The 22,870-nt window shown below is 54.4% G+C and overlaps 7 protein-coding genes across 7 annotated transcripts; 5 read left to right on the top strand and 2 right to left on the bottom strand.

The window, feature by feature from the left end:
* Positions 1-1,884: 1,884 nt before the first annotated feature.
* Positions 1,885-2,993, top strand: ACO1O0_002686 (uncharacterized protein; the record flags this gene model as incomplete). Its single annotated transcript, XM_083192151.1, has 4 exons — positions 1,885-1,940; positions 2,078-2,348; positions 2,444-2,552; positions 2,596-2,993. 4 exons carry the CDS (start codon positions 1,885-1,887, stop codon positions 2,991-2,993), a joined length of 834 nt encoding a protein of 277 aa, XP_083053365.1.
* Positions 2,994-3,756: 763 nt separating this feature from the next.
* Positions 3,757-5,217, top strand: ACO1O0_002685 (A/G-specific adenine glycosylase; the record flags this gene model as incomplete). Its single annotated transcript, XM_083192150.1, has 1 exon — positions 3,757-5,217. The coding sequence occupies one exon, from the start codon at positions 3,757-3,759 to the stop codon at positions 5,215-5,217; it is 1,461 nt and encodes a 486-aa protein (XP_083053364.1).
* A 179-nt stretch (positions 5,218-5,396) lies between these two features.
* Positions 5,397-6,950, bottom strand: ACO1O0_002684 (uncharacterized protein; the record flags this gene model as incomplete). Its single annotated transcript, XM_083192149.1, has 2 exons — positions 5,397-6,704; positions 6,759-6,950. The coding sequence occupies 2 exons, from the start codon at positions 6,948-6,950 to the stop codon at positions 5,397-5,399; spliced, it is 1,500 nt and encodes a 499-aa protein (XP_083053363.1).
* An 885-nt stretch (positions 6,951-7,835) lies between these two features.
* On the top strand, positions 7,836-8,276 carry ACO1O0_002683 (coactosin family protein; the record flags this gene model as incomplete). Its single annotated transcript, XM_083192148.1, has 1 exon — positions 7,836-8,276. One exon carries the CDS (start codon positions 7,836-7,838, stop codon positions 8,274-8,276), a length of 441 nt encoding a protein of 146 aa, XP_083053362.1.
* A 1,234-nt stretch (positions 8,277-9,510) lies between these two features.
* Positions 9,511-11,377, top strand: ACO1O0_002682 (uncharacterized protein; the record flags this gene model as incomplete). Its single annotated transcript, XM_083192147.1, has 5 exons — positions 9,511-9,835; positions 9,934-10,214; positions 10,277-10,476; positions 10,548-11,125; positions 11,205-11,377. The coding sequence occupies 5 exons, from the start codon at positions 9,511-9,513 to the stop codon at positions 11,375-11,377; spliced, it is 1,557 nt and encodes a 518-aa protein (XP_083053361.1).
* A 692-nt stretch (positions 11,378-12,069) lies between these two features.
* ACO1O0_002681 (uncharacterized protein) lies at positions 12,070-16,057 on the bottom strand (the record flags this gene model as incomplete). The annotated part of the gene is made up of 3 exons (XM_083192146.1): positions 12,070-14,752; positions 14,803-14,872; positions 15,076-16,057. The coding sequence occupies 3 exons, from the start codon at positions 16,055-16,057 to the stop codon at positions 12,070-12,072; spliced, it is 3,735 nt and encodes a 1,244-aa protein (XP_083053360.1).
* A 2,325-nt stretch (positions 16,058-18,382) lies between these two features.
* Positions 18,383-20,159, top strand: ACO1O0_002680 (amino acid/polyamine transporter I; the record flags this gene model as incomplete). The annotated part of the gene is made up of 3 exons (XM_083192145.1): positions 18,383-18,560; positions 18,615-19,573; positions 19,638-20,159. 3 exons carry the CDS (start codon positions 18,383-18,385, stop codon positions 20,157-20,159), a joined length of 1,659 nt encoding a protein of 552 aa, XP_083053359.1.
* Between the last annotated feature and the right edge of the window lie 2,711 nt (positions 20,160-22,870).

The raw sequence follows: 22,870 nt of genomic DNA, 5'->3' as shown, positions 1-22,870 counted from the left end.
CATCTATACGAGCGATATTATACCCAAACCTTCAGAACCTCTATGTTGCTGTTATTGGAATTTTGTTATTGGTGGCTTCTACCCTTATCTTTGTTATGGCAAATCTCATTGAGCCTTACTTACCATATATGCCATCGAAAACGGCCTTGTTATGATCGGTCCTTTATTCGTGTTTCTATGCCAGTCAATCTCTAAAATGTAAACCATTATCCAAAAAGTCTCCTCATGATCTATAGCCAGGAACATAGCTTATACATTTTGGCTCATGCGTAAATCCAATATACTTTTTTCTCGCAATGACCATAATCATGCTTTTCCCACAATTCTTACGACTATTATTAACTTTAGGAGTCTCGATGTATATATGCTCTGGTACGATACATGCTGGCTCTTCACATAGGTGGCTAATATGGTTCTTAGATTTGGCCTGCTAGCCCTTGCTCCATAAAAGTACCTCTTATAAAATAGCAAAGTTATTAGCTCCTTTATAACAGAGCTGAATATATCCATTCTTTCTAGTCAATTTAAGCTGGGTTAGTTGGCAAAAATCGTCATGGATAGTCCGAAGCTGCTGTAGTATATGTCTTGCTTCCTAGAGATTTCTTTCGAGTCTTAGACGAACTTGAATCACGGCGATTGATAAATCGTATGTTCCATCAGGGAATCGCAGTCGCCCAGCGGGTGAGGCAGGCTGTGGAAGCCGTCTTCAAAGGTTGACGAGGTCATACGCGGACGCTTCTAGGGCGACATTTTCCAGGATGGCTGGTTGTTTTTTGCTGGCGCAGGCACGAGTGAGGGTGAATGTAAGTGGCGCAGATGTTGGCGCGTGCGAGTAGCTGGTTACTGACAATGGCGCGGTAAGACGTCGGATTGAGGGCTGGAGTGATTCTGATATAGAAATCTGGTCGATATCCTCTGGAACCCAATGCTTGGGGCTCATGACAAGTTCAGGGTTCGAGAACCGCGAGATGCTGGCAAAGCAAACCAATCTGCAGCGAAGATCGTGACATTAGCAGGACCATAACATCTACGAGACTTGGCGGGAGATGGGTGCAACCGGCCAGCAAAGAATATAAGGCGTGCCAGCCAATCGAAACAAAGAGAGAAGTGAGTCTGGACTAGAAGTTTTGGGAATTAGACAAAATTAATTACGTTGTTTTTCGATCTGTCGATATTCGGGATAATTTCCTTTGTGAAGGTAAAGACTGATAAGCGTGACAATGCCTCTCTTTGCTTTTGTTAATATGCACGTAAAAGTCTTGATTACGAAGGTGGCTACGAATACTAATGATCTTCTCCTCCCGTCGCTCTCTTGTGCTCCTTTATGATAGTCAACCAGTATACTTTCTATGCCTGACCGACTGCACCGTGCCGTCTGGACCTCTATCTTTCGGTCTCGCACAATGGTTAATAAGGTTTTATCCCAAATTCCAATCAATTATATACGTACGAGCAAATTGACACGCAATCTACTACAAGCCACCAAAACTCCTGTTGCGATGTCGTTGTTACAATAGTGTTACTGTCCGGCCTCTCTACCCCGCGTACGAAGTAAGAGGAATTAGAAGATTATTATTGTGGGTCTGTGTGCATGCGTGTGCGTGTGTGCGTGTACATATGCGCGCGCGTCTCGTCTTTGTCTCCCCTTATTACTCATTACCTATTATTCTTCCTTTACGAGTACTCCGTTTATGTACTAGGCTAATGTCGCGAGCATTCGTAATTCATTATATAATACTCCGTACATAGATCTATTAACGGATTCAGCCTTCCGAGAATTCCCCAAGCCCTTGCGTCGACACGTCATATCATACGTCAAACAGTTGGGAACCGTGGCAGCCGTCGAAATTCTACCCAGCCTTCTGACCGCCATTGTCCATTACCATGTCGAGCTCCGACAAGGAGGGAGAGAGGAAACGGGACAAGGTTGGCGAGTTCCTGTGAGCATGCATTCTTCTCCCTGTCCTCGAGACCTCGACTCCATGTCTGCCCCCCACGCGTCGAGCGCCTGGTTGACTCGCCCTGACAATTTTTGCTGGCATCAAGTTCTCATATCACCGCTGACTGTCTCACACAGACAAAAGAACCTCAACAAGGGCGAGCTGGCCCTGAAACACGCCGTCGGCCTAGGACAACAGCCCAATGTGATCCCAGCTGGAAAGCCAGTCTTCAACGGACCGTGTCGCGCGGTCGAGGTTGGTTGGCATCCGGTGGGTGGGGTCGCGGGCAAGTGGTTCGCCGAGGAAACGGGGCTGGGCAAGATGATTACCGAGAAGATCAATAAGTACCCAGATCCCACGCAGCACTGGGCCGTCCTCGTGGGTGATTACGCCCATCAGCTGTGGATGGTGAGTGGTCGGCCTGAATATACTCGTATGGTGTGACGGTGTGATTGATGGTGAGGGGTTGCCCCGCGTCGCTGACAAAAGCAAACGCGTGGCAGGACGAGAGTTTTCATGTCATCTACACCAATGAAAAGATCAAGCGCGAGGAGTGGCGCACATTCCAAGTTGGCGAGACGCGCTTCAATGATCAAGCCATTCGCAAAACCGGTAGGCTCCTGTTGTGGCTGGCGCGATCCACGCATATCCACAGAGTCGCTAATGGAGCGCGCAGCCGAATCGGTCATCCAAAGCATCAGAGAGAAGCAACCGACGTATAACCTCATCAATAACAATTGCCAGACCTATGTCTTGCAGCTGCTTGACGCCGTCAAAACAGGCGGCGACAAAGAGTTCGGCACGACCTTGGCAATATACGAGAGGATTACCGGCCCTGGAAAGATTGCCGACCTTTTTCCCACTACAGACGGCGCTGATCAAGGAGGACAGGCCAATAATACTGTGTCGTTCGCTCAGCAAGTCATGCGAACAAACACCGTTCAGCTGGATGCTCGAGAGGAATTGGGGAAGAAAGAGAAGGAGAGAGGCGATAAAAAGGGAGATGGGAAGAAGGGCAAGAGCAATATCTTCTCCCGCCTCATCAGAGGCTGAGATTGAGGGCTGCCGGTATTGATGACCGGGGTGTGACCTTTTCCCGTGTCGGGTTTATAATCCTATGTCTGAAGTACGCAACAATATGCGAAGAGTAACGCGATATGGCTGACGTAAAATTCTCAATTGCCCATGTGGTTTCATATTCAATGGACACGGTGACGCGACTAATTTTCCCCACGTTTAATTGATCCATCCCAGTTTGCAATTTGGTGATTCACTGATTGGCTGGGAGGGGCGACCCGATATTGCATCCCCAGATTCTAAGGCAGAACGCGACATTGAAACCCATCCATTCAATTGATCCAAGACCACCACTCCAAGACTCAGTCTGATGCCTGCGAAAAGGACCGCTAGCAGCGCTGCTGCCACCCGCCTTGCATCCAGGGCTGAAATTCAGAGCAGCAGCCGCTCGAGTAGCCTGCGCCAAGCGGTCAGGAAATCGACAAAGCCTCTACCATCATCCCAAACGCGGTACGCGTCCTCAGATACAGGCGATTCATCAGACAGCCACAGCTCTCCACCACAGCCGCCACCAAAGAGACGCAAAACTTTCGCGGCCTCGAAAGAACAAGCGACGAGACTTCACAAGCAACTATTCGAATCGGCCGCCACTCAGACCGTATCAGAGCCGACCTGCTCCCTCCCCTTCCGCCACCACTCAGTCACGTACCACCGACCCTTGCTCCTTCGTCCGACGACTGGGTCAAGTGCCCAAGACGATTTACTCGAATGGTTTGACAGTGTCAGTTCGGCACGATCTATGCCATGGCGCAAGCCGTGGATCGATCCCAACACCGTTTCCGATCCCGCCGAGCTGCGTGACCAACTGAAACGTCGGGCATACGAGGTCTGGATCAGCGAGATCATGCTCCAGCAGACCCGTGTTGCCACTGTCATCGACTACTGGAATCGTTGGATGGCCAAGTGGCCTACCATTCAGGACCTGGCAGCCGCTGATGCTGATGACGTGCTGGCAGCGTGGCGGGGACTAGGCTACTACAGCCGCGCGACGCGCATCCACGAAGCAGCCAAACATGTTGTCAAGCACCCTCAGATGGACGGGCTGCTTCCTGAGGATGCAAAGTCCCTCGAGGCAGAGGTACCCGGCGTCGGGCGTTACACGGCGGGCGCCATATGCTCCATTGTCTTTGGTCGGCCGGAGCCGATGGTTGATGGCAATGTCCTCCGGGTGTTGAGTCGGCAGCTGGGCCTGTTGGGCAACGTTAAGGCGGACAAGAGCGTGATTGATGCGCTCTGGGCCGCAGCCGACGCCCTTGTCAAAGACGTCGCGCGCCGCGCCGACCATGGGGGCACCTCTACCGACACCATTTCCAAGAACGACAGACCAGGACGCTGGGGGCAGGCCCTCATGGAGCTGGGGAGCACCGTCTGCACTCCCAACCCGAATTGCTCAGCTTGCCCCATCACCTCGTCATGTCGCGCTTACCAGGAAGGTCAAGCTTTTGCCTCGAGAAGCTCCGAACCTAGCGGCATCTCCACACCGGCGGTTTCTGGCGATATCGAAGATTTCTGCACGATGTGCGAGCCCTTTGAGAATGTCATGGATCAGGGCGAAGTTGGCAAAGACCAAGTGGCCCAGAAGAAGCCAGTCAAATCAGCTGGAGCAAAACAATCCACCCTGGCAGCTTTCGCCTTCACGCGAGAGTCAAATTCACAAGCAGTCTCCAAATCGAAGAAAACCACGGAACCATGCCAATCGCAGCTTGAAACCATCGCCAACCACGCGAAGAGGTTCCCCCTCAAAGTTATCAAGAAGGCTGTCCGGGAGGAGGAAACGCTGGTGTGCGCGATTCAGAGTGCGGATGGCTCATACCTGATACATCGTCGTCCCGAGAAGGGCCTGTTGGCTGGCCTCTGGGAACTTCCATCGCGTGTGCTGAATGTCGATGAAGCAGGACCGAAAGCGCGGAAGAAGATTGCTCACTCCCATGTGTCTGGATTGCTCGGGTTAGGCAGCGGAGGAGCAATCAAGCATGTGGGCGAATTGGGCAGTGTCCCTTGGCTCTTCTCACACTTGAAGTTGACAATGCACGTCCATCTGTTTGTGATTCAGGCCACAGGGGATGCGGTAATTGAAGCGCGTGGGAATTCCGTGCAGCCAAGTCGATGGACAGACGATGTGGACAGCGAATCCATGGGCACTGGGATGCGCAAATGCTGGGCACTGGTTAGAAATGGCAGTGTTTGGGTTGATAGTTGAGAATCACGAATACCACCGATGGAATACATATATCTGTTAAAGCGGAGGTCGAAGGCTCGATGTCCAACCCAGGGAAGGCTTGAGTGCGACTCAGCGTGCGCTCTGTTCCAGCATCGTGTGTCTTTGAGGGTGGGCGCGATCTTTTTTGTCTCTGGGCAACGGTCAAGGTTATGCAGAGGTCAGAAACGGGCTTGCAAGACCTGCTGGTCGTTGGCGGGTTTGTCCGGATTGGCCCCAATCAAACAGTTCACAGTTTCGGCGCCTTCTCCCGCATCATTGATGATATTCCCCACAGGGTCCTTCCACAGCCCAGCGAGCTTAATATAGCCATCCAAAGCATCAATCATGGCCCGCCCAAGGTCGAGCGAATTGGCCGCGCGCGTGTGGGAGTAGTGGGTGAGAAGTTTGCGAGCGGCAGATCGCTGACCCTTTTCCAGGAGCGCAGTGGCAGCCAGCTCGACCCAGTCAGAAACCTGGTCGAAAGATTCGACCTCAAACGCCGTCAACATGTCCGTGACCAACGGCAGGAAGGTTCTTGGGTCGGTGCACATGTAGTACAATACCCTCTTGAACAGTCTGCCAGCGAAGAGAGATGCCTCTTGGAATTGGAAATCGGGGTTCAGGAAGCTGCTCGAGGCGCCTGTTGTCAAGTAGCGATGCTGGCCGAGCTCAGGGGGGATGGACTCGACTCCGATATGCCACGGGACAAAGGGAGCCGCGACGGAACCAGTCGGGGCAACCCACAGTCTCAGGAGGTCCGGATCCTCACTGTCGTGGAGGCTGACAACTTGTCCATACCCTGCCTCGTCATCGGCAATGCGAGGATCGCGAACGCGCTCGATGAGGTCCTTCTCCGTGACAGGTACCATAGCCAGCGTAGCCTCCTCAAGAGCAGCCTGTGACATGTATTTGAAGCCGCCATCACGCGCGCTGTAACCCTCGCCCTGTACACCGTAGACCTTGAAGATGTTGAAGGGCTCATTGCCGTCAGGGTCCCACCAGCCTTGCTGAACAGCGAAAGACACTATGTTGTCTGATCCCATGTAGTCCTCCGAGTCTCCAAAATCGACGGGAAAGCCCTCAATGTAGCCGGGGTAGAGGACGCGAACTTGGTCGGGTCCAAGACGCTCAGCAGCCCACAGCCGCTCGCCGCCAGCAAATTCCCACACGACCCAGCCCTCGTCCTTGTCGGCAATGAGGTGCGTGTTGCCACCGTAGGTCGCGTAGCCATGCTCGCGGACCAAATTCCCGATAATCTCCACGCCATGCCGTGCCGACGTCGCTCTCTCCATGACGAGGCGCGCAAGGTCACTGTACTGCACGCCACGCTGCGGATTGGGGGTCATTTCAACCAGCTCATCGCGATTGCTGGCCCAGACATCACGCACGGCGACGCCCTTCTCGTTCAGCCCTCCATTCGTGAGGGGCGTGGGAAAGCCCTCGAAGTCGGAATACTCCATGCTCAGATATCGCCAGGTATGGTTTACCTGCGGGATGGAGATGAGCTCGCCGGGCATGGAGGCGTCCTCGGTGACGCCCACGCGGATGGTCTCATTCGGCGCGTGGTTCTTGGCTGGGAAGAGCTGGAGCCAATGGCTGGACACTTCTTCTCCAGTGCCACCGACGAGGACGCTCCCATCAGCCGTCAGATTGTTGCCGACATAGAAGGCGTAGCTGGCTGTCGCCGGCGTGGCCAAAGTCAGGATCGGGACGAGCAACGGACCGAATACCATAGTCAATATAGAGGTGTGGTGTCACTCTGAGGACGAGATAGTTATTGGGAGGAGGTTGTGGTTGTTGTTGTTATTGTGGAAGAGCACAGTGTGCGGGTAGCCGAGGACGGGTGTAATGAAGTTGGGCTCTGCTATGGAGTTGTCCCCTCCCGACCCCCTCGGCCCATGATCCGCAGTGAACCCCTCCTAAGGTAACGATGATGCACCACCATGGGGACTGAGGGTCATTGATACTAGTCAGGCGTGATTAAGCTATGCCGGCGAATTTGGTCATAAGCTGGATCCAATATTTCGAGTCTGGTATATTCGAATTAGAGAAACCACCCAGTCCAACTTCACATGATTTTTTCGAGCGGGGCTGCACAAGACTACTCAGGTAGAGAAACGCGTGAGTAGGTGCGACTAAACAGAATGGCACAGGAAATGATGAAAAAATTCAGAGAGAAGCTAACGAAATATCTCCTCTGTGCGGCCCAGCGGGGATTATGTCGTGTGCAATCCGCGATGGTGGCATCCCATGGTATAGGGTAGGCAGCTTAGATGGCGCGCTGCTGCTGAGAATCTTGGGCCGAGAAGTTCCAGACTCCAGTAAATTTCGAAGGGGTTCAGTGCGGGCCTGCGGGGGCTTCCCGGCAGGGGCATCCAACAGATGCGCATCATCAGCAACGGCTGGACCCGTTCTGTAACCCCTCAGCCGAGAGTTGTTTTTCCCCCTTTACGCATTCTACGAGTATTACCTATTACGCTGCTTCGGAGTGTACCCCCACACTTGTATCTGACCAACTCTGACGACTACCTCTACGCAGTTGGACGATACCTCACCGTGTTCTTTCGCGATCACACAGTCATAGCCACACGGCCACGCACGGGGTGACGACTGACAACATGTCCGGCCTCGACGCACCAGAGATCGCGGCGGCGTACGAGGCGGTGCGCTCGGACAAGGACTCGACCAACTGGCTGCTCATCTCGTACGCGGGGCCGACGGGTAACAAGCTGACGCTGAGCCGGACTGGCAGCGGCGGGCTGTCGGAGCTGGCGGCGGCGCTGGACGATAGCGAGGTTCAGTACGGGTACGCGAGGGTCGAGTACGCCAACGACAAGGAGAGCACGCGGGTCAAGTTCGTGCTGGTTGTGTGGATTGGCGAGTCGACAAAGGTGATGCGCAAGGCGCGAGTCAGCGTCGAGAGCGGCGAGGTTAAGCGGGTGCTGGCGCACCACAGTATCGCCATTGCAGCCAGCGACCGGAGCGAGCTCGACGAGAAGGATGTGGTGACACGCCTGCGCAAGGTGGGAGGTGCAGACTACAATGGGGGCAGAGGGTGAAGATATCTGATGCTGACGATGATGATGGATGGATGATTCGTGACGATTGATTGGCTGAGTGACCGATTGCCTATGATGGAGTCTGCCTGGCGCTACGGAGGGAGAGAGAGAGAAAAAAAAGTCAAAATCATAATCATGAATGCCGAGGCGGATTTGGAGACATGGACGTGATGATGGAGAATTGGAGCATTTCAGCATTTTTGCCAAGGACTTGGTCATGGATAAGTGGGTCCGTGATGAATGCCATTCATTGGATAAGTTTGGGGGCGCTGAGGTGTCCACGCAAAGATCGCCTCTTTTGCCCCTCCAACCACAGACATCAATGGCTCCCATCTTGTGGCGCGGCGGGGAGCCGTCGGGCTTGGCACGGCGGAGTCCTGCCTGTTGCAGGCTAGAGCCACCACAGTGGCCAGAGACAACTCTGACAACGGTCCAACAGGCTCCAAGATCAATCCTGATTACCTATGACAAGCACAAGGGCAACCCGCCCATTCGGCTTGCCCGCACGCTATCGACGACCTGAATCCTGATGTCGTCGTTGTTGTCGTCGGTGGCGGCGGGAGTGTGGCCTAACGAGGAAGAGTGCGCCCTTTGTCTTGGCCGATGATACCACGGCGCCGTTTGGTCGCCCCCTTGGCTGGGGTTGCTTGGATCAATTCGCAATGTACCCGGTTTTCTCGCTTTGGCGGTTTTTCTCTCTCTCTCTCTTTCTCCCTGACTGACTGACTGCCTTGGTTGTGTTGAGCGGTCCTGACTCGGTTCCCACCTCCAGCTAATCACAGCCTGCGGCTGCAACTCCTGGTGTGGTAGTTTCTCCTGCAAGCCCCACCCCTGGCAACGCTCGTGGCAGTCGCGTGCACGTGGTGCTAGTACTGAAAGTCTTGGTCTCTTGGGCGTGGATCATTACTTGCAGCCTCCGGATCTCCACCTGGTCCATCCCAATCGTCCGGGTGGTCGCCCTGGCGGCCTGGCCGAGAATTCTTTCTTCTTCCCTTGCTCCCCTGCTCCCCTCCTCCTCCTTTCCTCCCCGGTATTCTTCCCTCGTTGGCAGACCGTCCATTCCTTTATAGTGACTTTGCGCCAACCCGACATCCTGTCCTCTCGCAGACCCCTCTTGCGACGCCCATCATCGACACCTGTTTTGTCCTGGCGGCAGCCACCAACCCGCGCGACCCAAACGCGCCGTGCCTTGACCCCAGCCTCGACACCGATCTCGATAAGCCATTCCTTCAAAATGGCCACCGAAATGGCTAACCCCAATAAGATGGACTCCAAGGTCACCGGCGAGCGACGCATGTCCGGCGCCGACCAGGCCGACGACTTGCTCGAAACCCTCGGATACACGCCTGAGCTGTCCCGCAATCGCTCGACCCTCCAGGTGGCCTTCATGTCCTTCGTCCTGGCCTCGATCCCCTACGGCCTGGCGACGACTCTCTTCTACCCCCTCATCGGTGGTGGACCCGTCAACATCATCTGGGGATGGGTCGCCGTGTCCATGATCATCGTCTGCGTTGCTGCGTCCCTCGGTGAAATCACCAGCGTCTACCCCACCGCCGGAGGTACTTATTTTACTTTCCCTTGCCACCGAGCCCCTTGTCCTGGCCACATCGTGTGAAAAAGGCAGCATGGTTGATTGATTCGATTTGTGTTCTTCTAGGCGTCTACTACCAGGCTTTCATGCTTGCCCCCACCAAATGGCGCCGCGTTGCTAGCTGGATCTGCGGCTGGCTCTATGTTGTCGGCAACATCACCATCACCCTGGCCGTCAACTTTGGAACCACCCTCTTCTTTGTCGCGTGCATCAATGTCTTTGAGTCCGAGCCTGGCGTGGGTGTCTTGGCCGGTGAGCCCTACCAGGTCTACCTCATCTTCCTTGGCATCACCCTCCTGTGCAATGCTGTGTCTGCCCTGGGCAACAAGTACCTGCCATGGCTCGATGTGAGATGCCCCTTTTCCTCGTCCCAAATTACCTGCGTAATAGGCTGGCTAACATGGTCAAGACCGCTGCCATCTTCTGGACCTTTTCCGGCCTGATTGCCATCGTCATTGTCATCCTCGTCCTTGCCAAGGGGGGCCGCCATGATGCCGAATGGGTCTTTACCCACTTCGAGGCTTCCTCCGGCTGGCCCGATGGCTGGTCCTTCTGTGTCGGTCTCCTCCACGCCGGATATGCTACTTCGTCTACTGGCATGATTATCTCGTACGTGAACTCTGCCTCCCCCTAACCTTCTGTTTGTGTCATAAAAATGGTATTCTGATTCCACCCCGCAGCATGTGCGAAGAGGTCAGGGATCCCTCGATCCAGGTGCCCAGGGCTATGGTTGCCACCATCTTCATCAACACCCTGGCCGGTCTGCTTTTCCTCATCCCTATCTGCTTCGTCCTCCCCGACCTGCAGCTTCTCGTCAACCTCGCTTCCGGCCAGCCCGTGCCTACCATCCTGAAGAGCGCCGTTGGGTCCTCCGGCGGTGCCATCGGCCTGCTCATCCCCCTCATGGTCCTAGCCATCCTGTGCGGCATCGGATGCACCACGGCCGCCTCCCGCTGCACCTGGGCTTTCGCTCGTGATGGTGCCATCCCCGGCGCCAAGTGGTGGATGCAGGTCAACAAGAAGCTCGATGTCCCCTTCAATGCCATGATGCTCAGTATGGCCGTCCAGCTCATCCTGGGTCTCATCTACTTCGGCTCCGCCGCCGCCTTTAACGCCTTCTCCGGTGTCGGTGTCATTTGCCTGACTGCTTCCTACGCCACCCCCATTGCCATCAGTCTGTTCACCGGCAGAAAGCAGGTCAAGACTGGCAGGTTCTACCTTGGCCCCCTCGGTATCGTCTGCAACTGTGTTGCTATTGGTATGTGCTTCGCCCTCTCCCTCTTCCGTCTCGGACGGCCCGCGCCGTGTGATCTGTGCTGACTTGGGTTTTCACATAGCCTGGTCCCTGCTCGCCCTGCCTCTCTTCTGCATGCCGTCTTCGATCCCCGTCATCCCCTCGCTCGTCAACTACGCTCCCGTTGTGTTCGTTGCCGCGACGCTCGTATCTGGCATCTGGTACTGGGTCTGGGGCTACAATAACTACGCTGGCCCGCCTACACATGAGGACTAACACCGGTACCGACTTTCACTAGACGGCAGGGAGCCTTTCGATTCTATACTTAGTATCTCACCGAACTATAAATATAACTCATAATATACCCATGATTAGACCTGGACCCTCCAAAATCATATTCCATTCACGTATATAGAGATAACATTTACGGAGTACGGATTACAGAGTGGCTGCAATGAACGTCGTTCTCTTAAAAAGGGTCGAATGTTCCTTCGCACGGACCATATTTATGGGCCCTGGGAATTGGACAGTAGACTAATACTCATGGCGGACAGTCACTTACAATAAACTGCTTAAATGGCCAGCAATGGCCGTAATTTCTCTTTAACCTCAACATCATGCTTCAGCTCAAGCAGTTCGACTAATTAATGCAAGCAAGATAAACGTAGCCAACTCTATTTGCACTGTCAGCTTGTCCTGCACCACCATGCTCTCGACCAAGGTGTCCGAGAGAGCTTCCGAAGGCGGGTAACTTGAGCCGTCGCCAGCCTCTGCTTTGCTGGTCAGCAGAGCAGTTTCCATCGTGCTTTACGGAGCCGACGTCACGCATGCTATCTACCAGACAGGGCAGCATGATATGTAGCTTGTGTCACTTGTGTCGAGAGTGTGCTCGCTTTAGCCATTGTGCCGACGGAATAAGTAGTACACGTCTGCTATTAGTGTGTGCTCGTAGAACAGGAGTAGCTATATTAATCTGCAGCTTTCCCACTCTCCAAACGCCACTTCTCCAAGGTCCGTAATGTAGATACGGTATTTGGATGATGTGGCCCCAAGACACGCTTCCGAAGATCAAAGCAACTATCTATCAGGCTTAGAGCATCCTTATAGCGACCTATACTCTTCCAGGTGAAAGCGAGATTATTCATACTCGTCAGCGTATCGGGATGATCTACCCCAAGCTTCGTCTTATAAGCCTCCATCACCTGCACCTCAAGCTTCTCTGCCTCCTCCCACCGGCCCTGGTTCCATAACGTCGACGCTAGGTTACCCATACTCGTCAGCGTATCGGGATGATCTACCCCAAGCTTCGTCTTCCGAGCCTCCATCACCTGCACCCCAAGCTTCTCTGCCTCCTCCCACCGGCCCTGTTTCCTATACGTCGACGCTAGGTTACCCATACTCGTCAGCGTATCGGGATGATCTACCCCAAGCTTCGTCTTCCGAGCCTCCATCACCTGCACCCCAAGCTTCTCTGCCTCCTCCCACCGGCCCTGGTTCCATAACGTCGACGCTAGGTTACCCATACTCGTCAGCGTATCGGGATGATCTACCCCAAGCTTCGTCTTCCGAGCCTCTATCACCTGCACCCCAAGCTTCTCTGCCTCCTCCCACCGGCCCTGGTTCCATAACGTCGACGCTAGGTTACCTATACTCGTCAGCGTATCGGGATGATCTACCCCAAGCTTCGTCTTCCGAGCCTCCATCACCTGCACCCCAAGCTTCTCTGCCTCCTCCCACCGGCCCTGGTTCCATAACGTCGACGCTAGGTTACCTATACTCGTCAGCGTATCGGGATGATCTACCCCAAGCTTCGTCTTCCGAGCCTCCATCACCTGCACCCCAAGCTTCTCTGCCTCCTCCCACCGGCCCTGGTTCCATAACGTCGACGCTAGGTTACCCATACTCGTCAGCGTATCGGGATGATCTACCCCAAGCTTCGTCTTATAAGCCTCCATCACCTGCACCTCAAGCTTCTCTGCCTCCTCCCACCGGCCCTGTTTCCTATACGTCGACGCTAGGTTACCCATACTCGTCAGCGTATCGGGATGATCTACCCCAAGCTTCGTCTTATAAGCCTCCATCACCTGCACCTCAAGCTTCTCTGCCTCCTCCCACCGGCCCTGTTTCCTATACGTCGACGCTAGGTTACCCATACTCGTCAGCGTATCGGGATGATCTACCCCAAGCTTCGTCTTATAAGCCTCTATCACCTGCACCCCAAGCTTCTCTGCCTCCTCCCACCGGCCCTGGTTCCATAACATCAACGCTAGATTACCCATACTCGTCAGCGTATCGGGATGATCTACCCCAAGCTTCGTCTTCCGAGCCTCCATCACCTGCACCCCAAGCTTCTCTGCCTCCTCCCACCGGCCCTGGTTCCTATACGTTAACGCTAGGTTACCCATACTCGTTAGCGTCTTGAGATGATCCGCCCCAACTTCTTTACTCATTACTTCCACAGACTCTAACTGAAGGTTCTCTGCAGCCTTCCATTGGCCTTGGTGGAAGAGGTATGAAGCCGCATTATGAAGAAGCATCCCTTTTTCATAATTTGACCCTGTCCCCTTAAACTCCAGCACCTGATACGCATGTGGGAGGTATTTGCTGCATAGAGCCCAGTTCTCGTAGTTTCCAGACGGATATGCATGTGATACCGTAACAAGCGCCTGGCCGGCGAAGTGTTCCATCTTCTTCTCTCTTTCAAGCCACTTTCGAGACACTAATTGAACTAGCCGGTGGATACTTAGGCTCTGGTCATGTCCAGCGGTTACGAACGAAAATGCCTTGAGAATTCCAAGAGCCTTTTGACGCTGTATTCGTCCGCCTATTTCTTGATCCCGCTGTTCGCTATAATCGTCTAGGAATTCCATGGGAATATCTTGTCGGTCGAAAAAGCTCATAAGCGAGAATAGATCGCTTGCAAAGGGGTTTTGCTGCTTAATCTGCTCAAATGAAAGGATCCACGTTTCTGCCACAGCTCGTGGAGTTTGTATATCTCTTCCGGGGGTCTCGAATTCCTCGCAAAGGAGGGTTACAAGGTCGTGGTCGCTCTTGTCTAGGAGATGGAGATAATCGCCGACCGGTATCGTATTCTCTTCGATAAATGCAGCGGCTTGGACGAGTGCAAGAGGGAGCTGTTCTAGTCGGTGGGCAAGTGCCAATAGTAGATCAGAAGCGATATCTGGTTTGCCAAGAGTAGCACAAAGGAGGCCCTTTGCTTCGTCATCGTTCATTATGACGATTTCAATAGGCGGCTTTCCCTTGGCAAGCTTCACGCCTGCCTGCTTATTCCGAGTTGTGATAAGAATTGACCCATGGGCGCACTCGGGGATATACTGCCCAATGTACTCTCCTTCGGTACCGCTCCCAGCGTTCTTCAGTCCCTTCTGCGAAGGAAAGAAAACCTCCGTGTCATCGGCATTATCGATGACCATCAGCCACTGTCCTTGATCCTTCCTCTCTAGCCAACTTTTCACCAGTGGTAGTAAATCTACCTTAGGATCGTTGTGACCGGGGATTTGGCACTCTCGAGCAATGGAAGAGTACGATTGCCGAAACCGCTCCGTATTGCTTCCGTGGACCCAAAAGACTGATATATCTATGTATTTCTCTCGGAGCTGGTATGCATGCTCTAGGGCAATCTGCGTTTTTCTAGCATAGGTTAGCGACAAGGTGGGTACCCTATGGCCGAACGAACTCACCCGATGCCACCGAGACCGAAGAGCGAGATTCTTGCTTGAGACGTAGGCTTGGGACGTTGTTGCAGTTTCTCTAGAATAGATTCTCGACCAATAAATACGTCATTCCTCGGGTATGGGACCATAACTATGACTATATTAGAAGAAACTTAGTTTATAGTGGGACAGTAGGCATCTACCTACAGGGTCGAGCCAGCTGTTCTGGGGGAGGATGTGCTTCTTGTTGAAATCAGCAAGTGCTCTGCTACACTTACTCCTACCCCGGATATCACCTACCTGAATATGAAGCCAATGAGGGCACCCAGTAGGACAAGAAAGCCTTCATGCACGCTGCCGCCGTCGCCGCTGCATACCGCTGCCATCCCTTGGATTTGTGGCTATCCGCGTAGTCGCATGCGCCCTTGATTAGAATGCATGGGAAGCTATCCCATACCCCGGCACCTTCCATCTCGAAGCCCACAATATCTTGCCTCCGCGCAATGCGATTGCGGTCTTCGCCTGATTTCATCACCGTATCGCCCGACGCGACCATACCAAAGTGGACGGCCGGTTGTGGATCACCTTGCCCAAGCCGTCCACGCAGTACCAGTGGCCCGTCGCAGCCACACTCATCGCACGGTATACCGTCGCCAACGTGGCGGTACGTTGCCTCGAATAGTTTGTCACACGCCGTCCCTGGGTACCCGGCCGCTAGCTCCGGCTCGGCCCGGAGCGCATCGAGGTAGCCAGCCATGTTTTCCCGCAGCGCCTTCCGGTAGCGGATACCCTTTAGCTTCGCCAGCAACGAGCGTATCTCGGTATTTGGCTTTCCCAGTGAATCCAGCAGTGTATCTTTCGGCACGAATCGTTCCGGCAGCTGTCGGCCGAGATCGTACTGAACCACACCATCGCTGATGATGACATCGCCCAGCACAATCTCAACGCCATCGCCGTAAAAAGGAACTACACCGCATACCCCGACCACAACGGCAAGTTTGATATTGGGAAAGCTCAGCCGGCAGCTCGCCGCGACCGCTGCCGCGTTGGCTTTTCCCATGCCTGGCATGTGCGCGAGCACGACGTTGTGGCGGCCGATGGCACCGGTGGAGTAGGCGTTGGGATCGCCTAGGATTTTATCGTAGGGTGGGCCATCGTCGTCCCAGTGGAGGTCGAAGATGGCGTCGACGGCGTCGGCCTCGAGGGTAAGCGCGCAGATGATAGCGATCTCAAAATCGCGAAGTGAGGCTGGGCGCCGCGGCAGATGCTCGATTCCAGCCATGGGGGGGTTTTCGGGCTCGTCTTAGAATCACTGAATTTCAAAATGCCGTTTCTACAGCCTAGAGAATTGTATAGTCAGAACTGAGGGCCGTAGCCTGACGTTGTGCGGGGTATCGCAGCTGGTTAGCCTTACTACCGTGCGCCGTGGGGGCCAAATATCGCCCAAGAGACTCGAGGCATTCTGGTCACACGACCCTAGAACAATGATATCTCTCTGTCGGCGTAGATTTCATTTGGGGCTTTTCTAACGTCGACGTGGTTGTCGCTCGTTTCGGTCGTGGCTTCGCCATTTCGTCCGGAGGCACCCTCGCTTCGGCCGTTTTCTCGAAGACTACAAGTACAGATTACGGGGTCAAATGTCTGCTCATTTGCAAGTTACTCACTATCATACATGCACTATATTTTAATGTATGAATGTTAGCGAGCAACTTAACAACGAGCAGGGATCTTTTGAAGGCTTCATCCGTACTCCGTACATACTGTAGATATGAGGTTTGCCTGGTGTGCTGCCAGGACCCACTCTGGGCTCTTCTGATGCCTTAAGCAATCGAAATACATTGTGACGTGCGATATCAGCCATAACACGCCACAGAGATGCTCCGTGTGGGAACTCGTTCTACAATGGAAACACGTGACATTCTTCGCGGCCACTACTACTGTATTGATACAATATGGATCCGGATTTAGAACGGAAAAGTGAAGTTGAAGAGGAAGGTAATTATGAATAGAACTGTACGTACATCATGCGTTCTACAAAGTGGTTACTATATGGTGGTGAGTATGTGCTCTATGTGACCATCAAGCTCAATATCAATACTGTGACAGTTACCTTTGGTGAATACTCCGCCCCAAATGTGCTTCAACTACGTACTCGTGCCAATAAGGTAGAGATGGGTTGAGTTCTAGAATTGCGGTGGTGTCTTGAGCAAAACAATTCCTCTTGTGGCCTTGTCTAGGTATGGGCACGAATGTGTTGCGTGATGTTCTTGTAAGATGGCATGGCTGACATTCGGCACTGCCTAAGGTAGAGGCAGTCATCGGATGTGGAACCTTTGTTGCGCCTGACCGATTTTTTATTCGCTTCTCTGGAAGGCCGAGACCACTCCGCTGAGGAACTTCTCGACGCCAAATCGGAATGGGGAGGCTCGTGCTTGTTTCTGTCGATGAGATGCTCCGGGGGCTAGATGGCGTCAGTGGAGCTAGGTTTTAATGAGGCGACTAAGGCTTAGTAGGCTGAACATCACGGCACAGCGATACAGCGAGATGGGCGCTCGGTGCGTATGCTTCTCGATTAAATGCAGGTGTCTGATTTGGTTTGCCCCGGTGCGTGGATAACATGTAGATGTTAGATGCCATTTTTAAGGTTTAGGAGCTCCGAGTGGCTCTGGCCTCGAGGATTACTACCTACTTACTACGGAGTAAATAAATTATGCTACATATTAAAGTATGGACTAGCCCAGGCTCCATCGTGAATGTGGCGTTTCTGGGCAGCCTTACAAATACGAATAACATTGCTCCCATGTACGTACTAGTAGCGACCTTCCAGTCTGGGGGTGCGCCCGTGCGCAGATCCTGCAACGGCTAAGGCCTCCCAGGCGAGGGCAACTTGAAAGGCTCAGCAGCTAAGCTATTTCCCAAGCTTGGAGCATAGCTGGGGGTATAGGTGCATACGGTTGAGACCGTTCAGGTCGATGGGTTTTTAGAAGCGAGACGAGACGGACAAACGACGCAAGTTATATGTCCACTGGGCAGGTGGATTCTGCTAGAAGCGGCTCAAGCGAGTTCGTACTATTATTACTGTAACTGCCGTATCCCGCACAGCGGCCCCTAATATGAGCCTGTACAGTGGCCCACTTGTCTCTGGGCCACTCCACTGCCATTGCTCGGCCCAACTCCTTCCAGAAATTCGAAAATCGCCGAGGGCGCTGGTTGAACTTTGAACTGGGAACATCATAAGCTTCATCCAGCAGAGCCAATGGAGAGCCTCGCCGGCCGCCCCGATGGGCCATCCCACGCCCATGGGGGCATCCACGGTCATCTAGCGACCCGATGATCCAATGAACGCAATGATGCAACGGTTGGATTGAGCCCCCTGCCAGGCCATGACCCCTCTGGGCGATCACGCCAGCGACCCTGCGAGAACCGAAGCCTCTGACTTGCAGCAGGTGCGCTTTAAAAGCAGCTCGATGAGCTCGACGCGACATCCTTCGTTGTAGAGCTGTTTCTCTTATGCGGCTTGGACCAGACAACACGCCTCGACTCTAGGGCAACCACCAGCCATCACCAACGAGTTGGCCACTTAGCTGGACCACCCTGCATAGTCGCCATGGCCAACACCAAGGACAGAGACCCAAATTCCGTTGACGCCGTCGACAGCGGTGATGGAAATGTGTCAGATAACTCCTCCACCATCGACGCGCAGACGTATGCCTACTCGGAGAACCGCAAGATTGGAGTCACCGGCGCAGTCTTCCTCATCATCAACAAGATGATTGGAACCGGAAGTGAGCCGCTCCAAACTTCAAGTATAAGCACGAGCTAATAGTCAAGTTTCTTAGTCTTCTCCACGCCGTCGAGCATCTTTGCAGCCACCGGCTCCGTCGGTGTGTCCTTGATCCTCTGGATTGTCGGCGGCATCCTCACCTTCTGTGGCATCAGCGTCTTCCTTGAATTTGGCCTCGCTATCCCGCGCTCCGGCGGCGAGAAGAACTATCTCGAACGCGTTTACAAGCACCCGCGCTACCTCGCCACCTGTGTCCTCGCCTCACAGATGATCCTCCTTGGTTTCTCTACCGGCAACGCCCTTGCTTTCGGCCGCTACGTCTTGTATGCCTCTGGCTGGGGCTCCAACGACGGCTGGCCGGCGCGCGCCGTCGGCATTGCTGGCGTCACCTTTGCCGTTGTCCTCCACGCTGTGCTTCCCAAGTGGGGAGTACGTCTGTTCGAGGTTCTCGGCGTCTTCAAGGTCGTCACCTTGCTTTTCATCGTCTTCTCTGGCTTCGCAGCCCTCGCTGGTCACAGACGCGTTCCCAACCCCCACAACTTTGACAACTCATTTGCCATCGAGGAAGGTGAAGGCTACGGCGGCGGTGGCGCTCAGGCCTACTCCAACGCCATTCTCAACATCATCTATAGCTACAAGGGCTGGGAGAATGCCAACTACGTCGTCTCCGAGCTCAAGAACCCGCGCAAGACGCTCGCCATCGCCGCCCCCCTTGCCGTGGGCGGCGTCACTATCCTGTACGTCCTCGCCAACGTCGCCTACTTTGCCGCTATCCCCAAGTCGGAGCTCGCCACCTCCGAGGTGCTTGTGGCCGGCGTCTTCTTCACCAACATGTTTGGTGACAGCGCCGGCGCGCGGGTTCTCCCCGTCTTTGTCTGCCTCAGCAACATTGGCAATGTCCTGGCTGTCTCTTTTGCCCACGCTCGGCTGAATCAGGAGATGGGAAAGGAGGGGATGCTGCCCTTCAGCCGGTTCTGGGCCTCCAACAAGCCGTTCAATGCCCCAGCAGCCGCGGTAAGCCAGTGCCATTACGTGTATTCCTGACCATGGGGTTATATGTGACTAACAAGCTGGACAGCTCTTCCTGCACTGGATTGTCACGGTTATTGTTCTCGTTGCTCCGCCTGCAGGCCCAGCGTACAACTTTGTCGTCAACCTGTATGTTAATATGCCCCTCGAGTTGGCCCCGGGGGATGCCTTCCCAACTGACAATTTCGACAGCTACACGTATCCCGGGTCCTGGATCAACGGTTTCGTCGGCGCGGGCCTCATCTACTTGCAGTGGAAGAAGTCAGAGAACTGGACGTCACCCTGGCACACGTACCTGCCCATCTCCATCGTCTGGCTCCTCTCCAACATCTTCCTCGTCCTCGTCCCCTTCATTCCACCCGAGGGCAGCTGGACGGCCGACGGCTACCCGTACTTTGTCTTCCCCGTGGTCGGCGTTGGTGTGCTCCTTCTGGGTGCTGTCTACTGGGGATTCTGGAACAAGATCCTACCCCGGATTGGTGGCTACAAGATCGTGGCTGAGCGGACATTTAACGAAAGCGGTGTTGAGGTGGTCAGATATAAGAGGGTCGACGTGAAGAAGACAAAGTGAAGAAGAGTGCGTGTTCGACGGGTTTCTTGAGAGCCGTTGTGCCCCCGATTTGAGGGGATCCTAATCAGACTAGTCGAGGTTGTGTAATTTGCGCCGAGTTTGGTAGGGGTGCTAGAGATGTTAGATAACGGCGAGCAATGCTGGGATGTTGGTTCCATTGCCTCCGATGTGGAAGCGAGTATCTGTGAGGAGTGTTCCCGATCGAGACCAACATTGTGCCGGACTGTCTAACCGCCCAACTCGGAGCGCCTGGTTGTATAGCCGAGTATTCACCAGAGCGCGCTACCCTGACATGAATGTTCATCGGGCGCAGAATCGCAGCAACGTCATTTAAAGGCCTCATTCGCAGGTCATGTGCGCCATGCCGCCCTTGCGGGTCGTGGGGTTACTCTCCAGTTGCGCGATGCGATGCAGGTCGTCCCGTGATGACCATGTGTTCCTCCTCCCGCGCAAGTCTGACTGTGTTGGGTGGGCAGGCCGGATTTTGCCCATGTTGCGGGAAGAGGTCCACATGGACATTTGCGCGAGTTTCCTGTTGCTTCATGGGACTTTGCGATTCCTCCATGTCCCGCCCGGAAACATACATAAACACTCCGTCCTTGTACATGATGCTAGGCCTTACATGACGAGGCCGGTTGGCACCGAGGGCAGGGTTGCGTACAGGGCGGATGCCACGAGCGTCACTGTGCGTGGGCCCGCAGATGCGCGCGGGTGGACCGCCCAGCACAGTGCGAGACAGGCGCTCCCGGCAATCCACGATCCTCACTCAAACGCCCGATGGCCATCATGACGACCAGCAGGGCTGACGCACTCAACAGAAATATCTCCTGTCAATCGGCCACTGCCGTTGAATTGCTGACGGGGAGCATGGCATCTTGGCGGCTTTCTTCCTTGAGGGATTAATCTGTTGATCAGGGGTAGTACGTCGTATTTCCTAGGATCAACCCCACGGATGAGATCGCATAGATCGAACACATCTGAATCGTATATGGCACATCTGGGTGCTCTGTATCTGTCACCTCCTCCATCCCACCCAGTCTCAGTCGCGTTTAATATCTCCGGACTGTCTCGGGCCCGTGCCAAGAGACCAGACACACACATGCGATCGTGAAACCCTTGAGATCGGCCGTTGGGATCAGATGGCGGTGTGTCTGACATGGCGGCGACAGTCGCCCTCCTCAATCCGTGCTTCTGAATGTCGAATCGCGATCTCCGAGGAGCGGATGCTCCGATTTGAATCCGTCTAGGCGGCTCAGCAGACGGCGGGGCCCAACAACGGACCACAGAGTCGTAGCCTCGCAGGACCGCAGAGATCCGGATGGTCCAGATCGCCGGATAATTTCAACCTGAAAGACACTCACAGCATCGTTAAATCGCCAACACGTCGCAAGCTATGCGCCAGTGGCATCAGGACCACCGCCAGGCAGACAGGTCCTTCGGCCTTCCACCCGTAGCATCCCCATCCGCCGTCCCACGGAGCCCGCATCGCATTTGCCCCATCCGTACTCCCACGTACATGCTAATACTACCTATGAGATGGAATTCCTAGGTTGCTCTCTAGTCTCCGTCGGCCCCGAGAACCAACCCGCCCTGCCTATCCCTAGTACCAGCCTCCGCTCTAGATGCCACCCGACTCTCAAGACCACGCGCCGTGCGACGAATACGGGCACCGGCATGTCATCTCACAGCTCCTGCACGGCGCGAACCCCTCCCTGCAGCTCTTCCATCACAGCCATGGGCATCGGTGATGGTTCTCAGTCGACAGGTAACTTCGGCAAAAGTCCTCTGGTCTATGTTGCTGCTGCCGGAACTCGGTCGACTGTGTGGAGAGGCTGGGGTAGATAACTAGATTACATGCGTAACGTATGCCAGAGGTACAGATGACACCATGTTGCCCTGCACAATATCCAGTAGACGCCGTCAGTGGCTATGCTGAAACAGACCTGGCAGGACTGGGGACTAGGTAGACATCTGGCCCTCGCGACCTCTTGGGGAAATACCCTTCTCGACAACGGCAAGACCAGTACGGGTAGTATTAAGCTGATGTGACTCGAGTCCGCGGGCCGCTTCCAGCCCCGGCGCACATGACCCAGGATGCAGGTAGGTCAACGGTGTGGCACCATGACAAACCGTTGGAGACATTGGTGCTGTTCCGCCTTGGTTGAGATGGACGCCACCACCGCTTGATTGGCGCATACCGCATGTGAAGCTATACCAGCCACTCCCCATCCCCCATGTTGCCGGGTTCACTGGCGTTGAGTTGGCTGTTGTTCTTGGCTCCTTCTCTATCCCAGGGCCGAGTCTCACATGTTATTTTACATGTTCCTGTCAGAGAATGAGGCAGGTCAGGGCTCCCTTGTTCGCATGGAGGAGCCGGTGAGGATCCTCAATGTACCTGACAACCGGCCCATCCCTTTACTAGTCGCCATGTCATCAACTGTGGCTAGAGTTTGAGACATCCCATCGCGCCACGCTTCTCTGGCCGTTGCCTCAGGGGCGAATAATGATCTCTCTCCGGGAAATAATGCCCTGGATATGTACAAAGGGCACGTTATGCCTGACCGAAAGATCATTGTGGTTGCACAACTTATCGCACAGGGACATCACAGCCGTCTTGGCTCTGCCTTGGTCAGACCAGTGTGTGACCGCGGACAAGCGCCAGCACTTGCATCCCTGACGAGGCCCTTTAATTGCCCGCCTCTACTTCCGTT

The sequence above is a fragment of the Amphichorda felina genome, assembly GCF_050947745.1.
Source record: "Amphichorda felina strain 45539 chromosome Unknown scaffold_2, whole genome shotgun sequence".
NCBI lineage: Eukaryota > Fungi > Ascomycota > Sordariomycetes > Hypocreales > Bionectriaceae > Amphichorda > Amphichorda felina.
The sequence above is the reverse complement of the archived record's forward strand: the minus strand, read 5'-3'. Positions and strand labels throughout refer to the sequence as shown.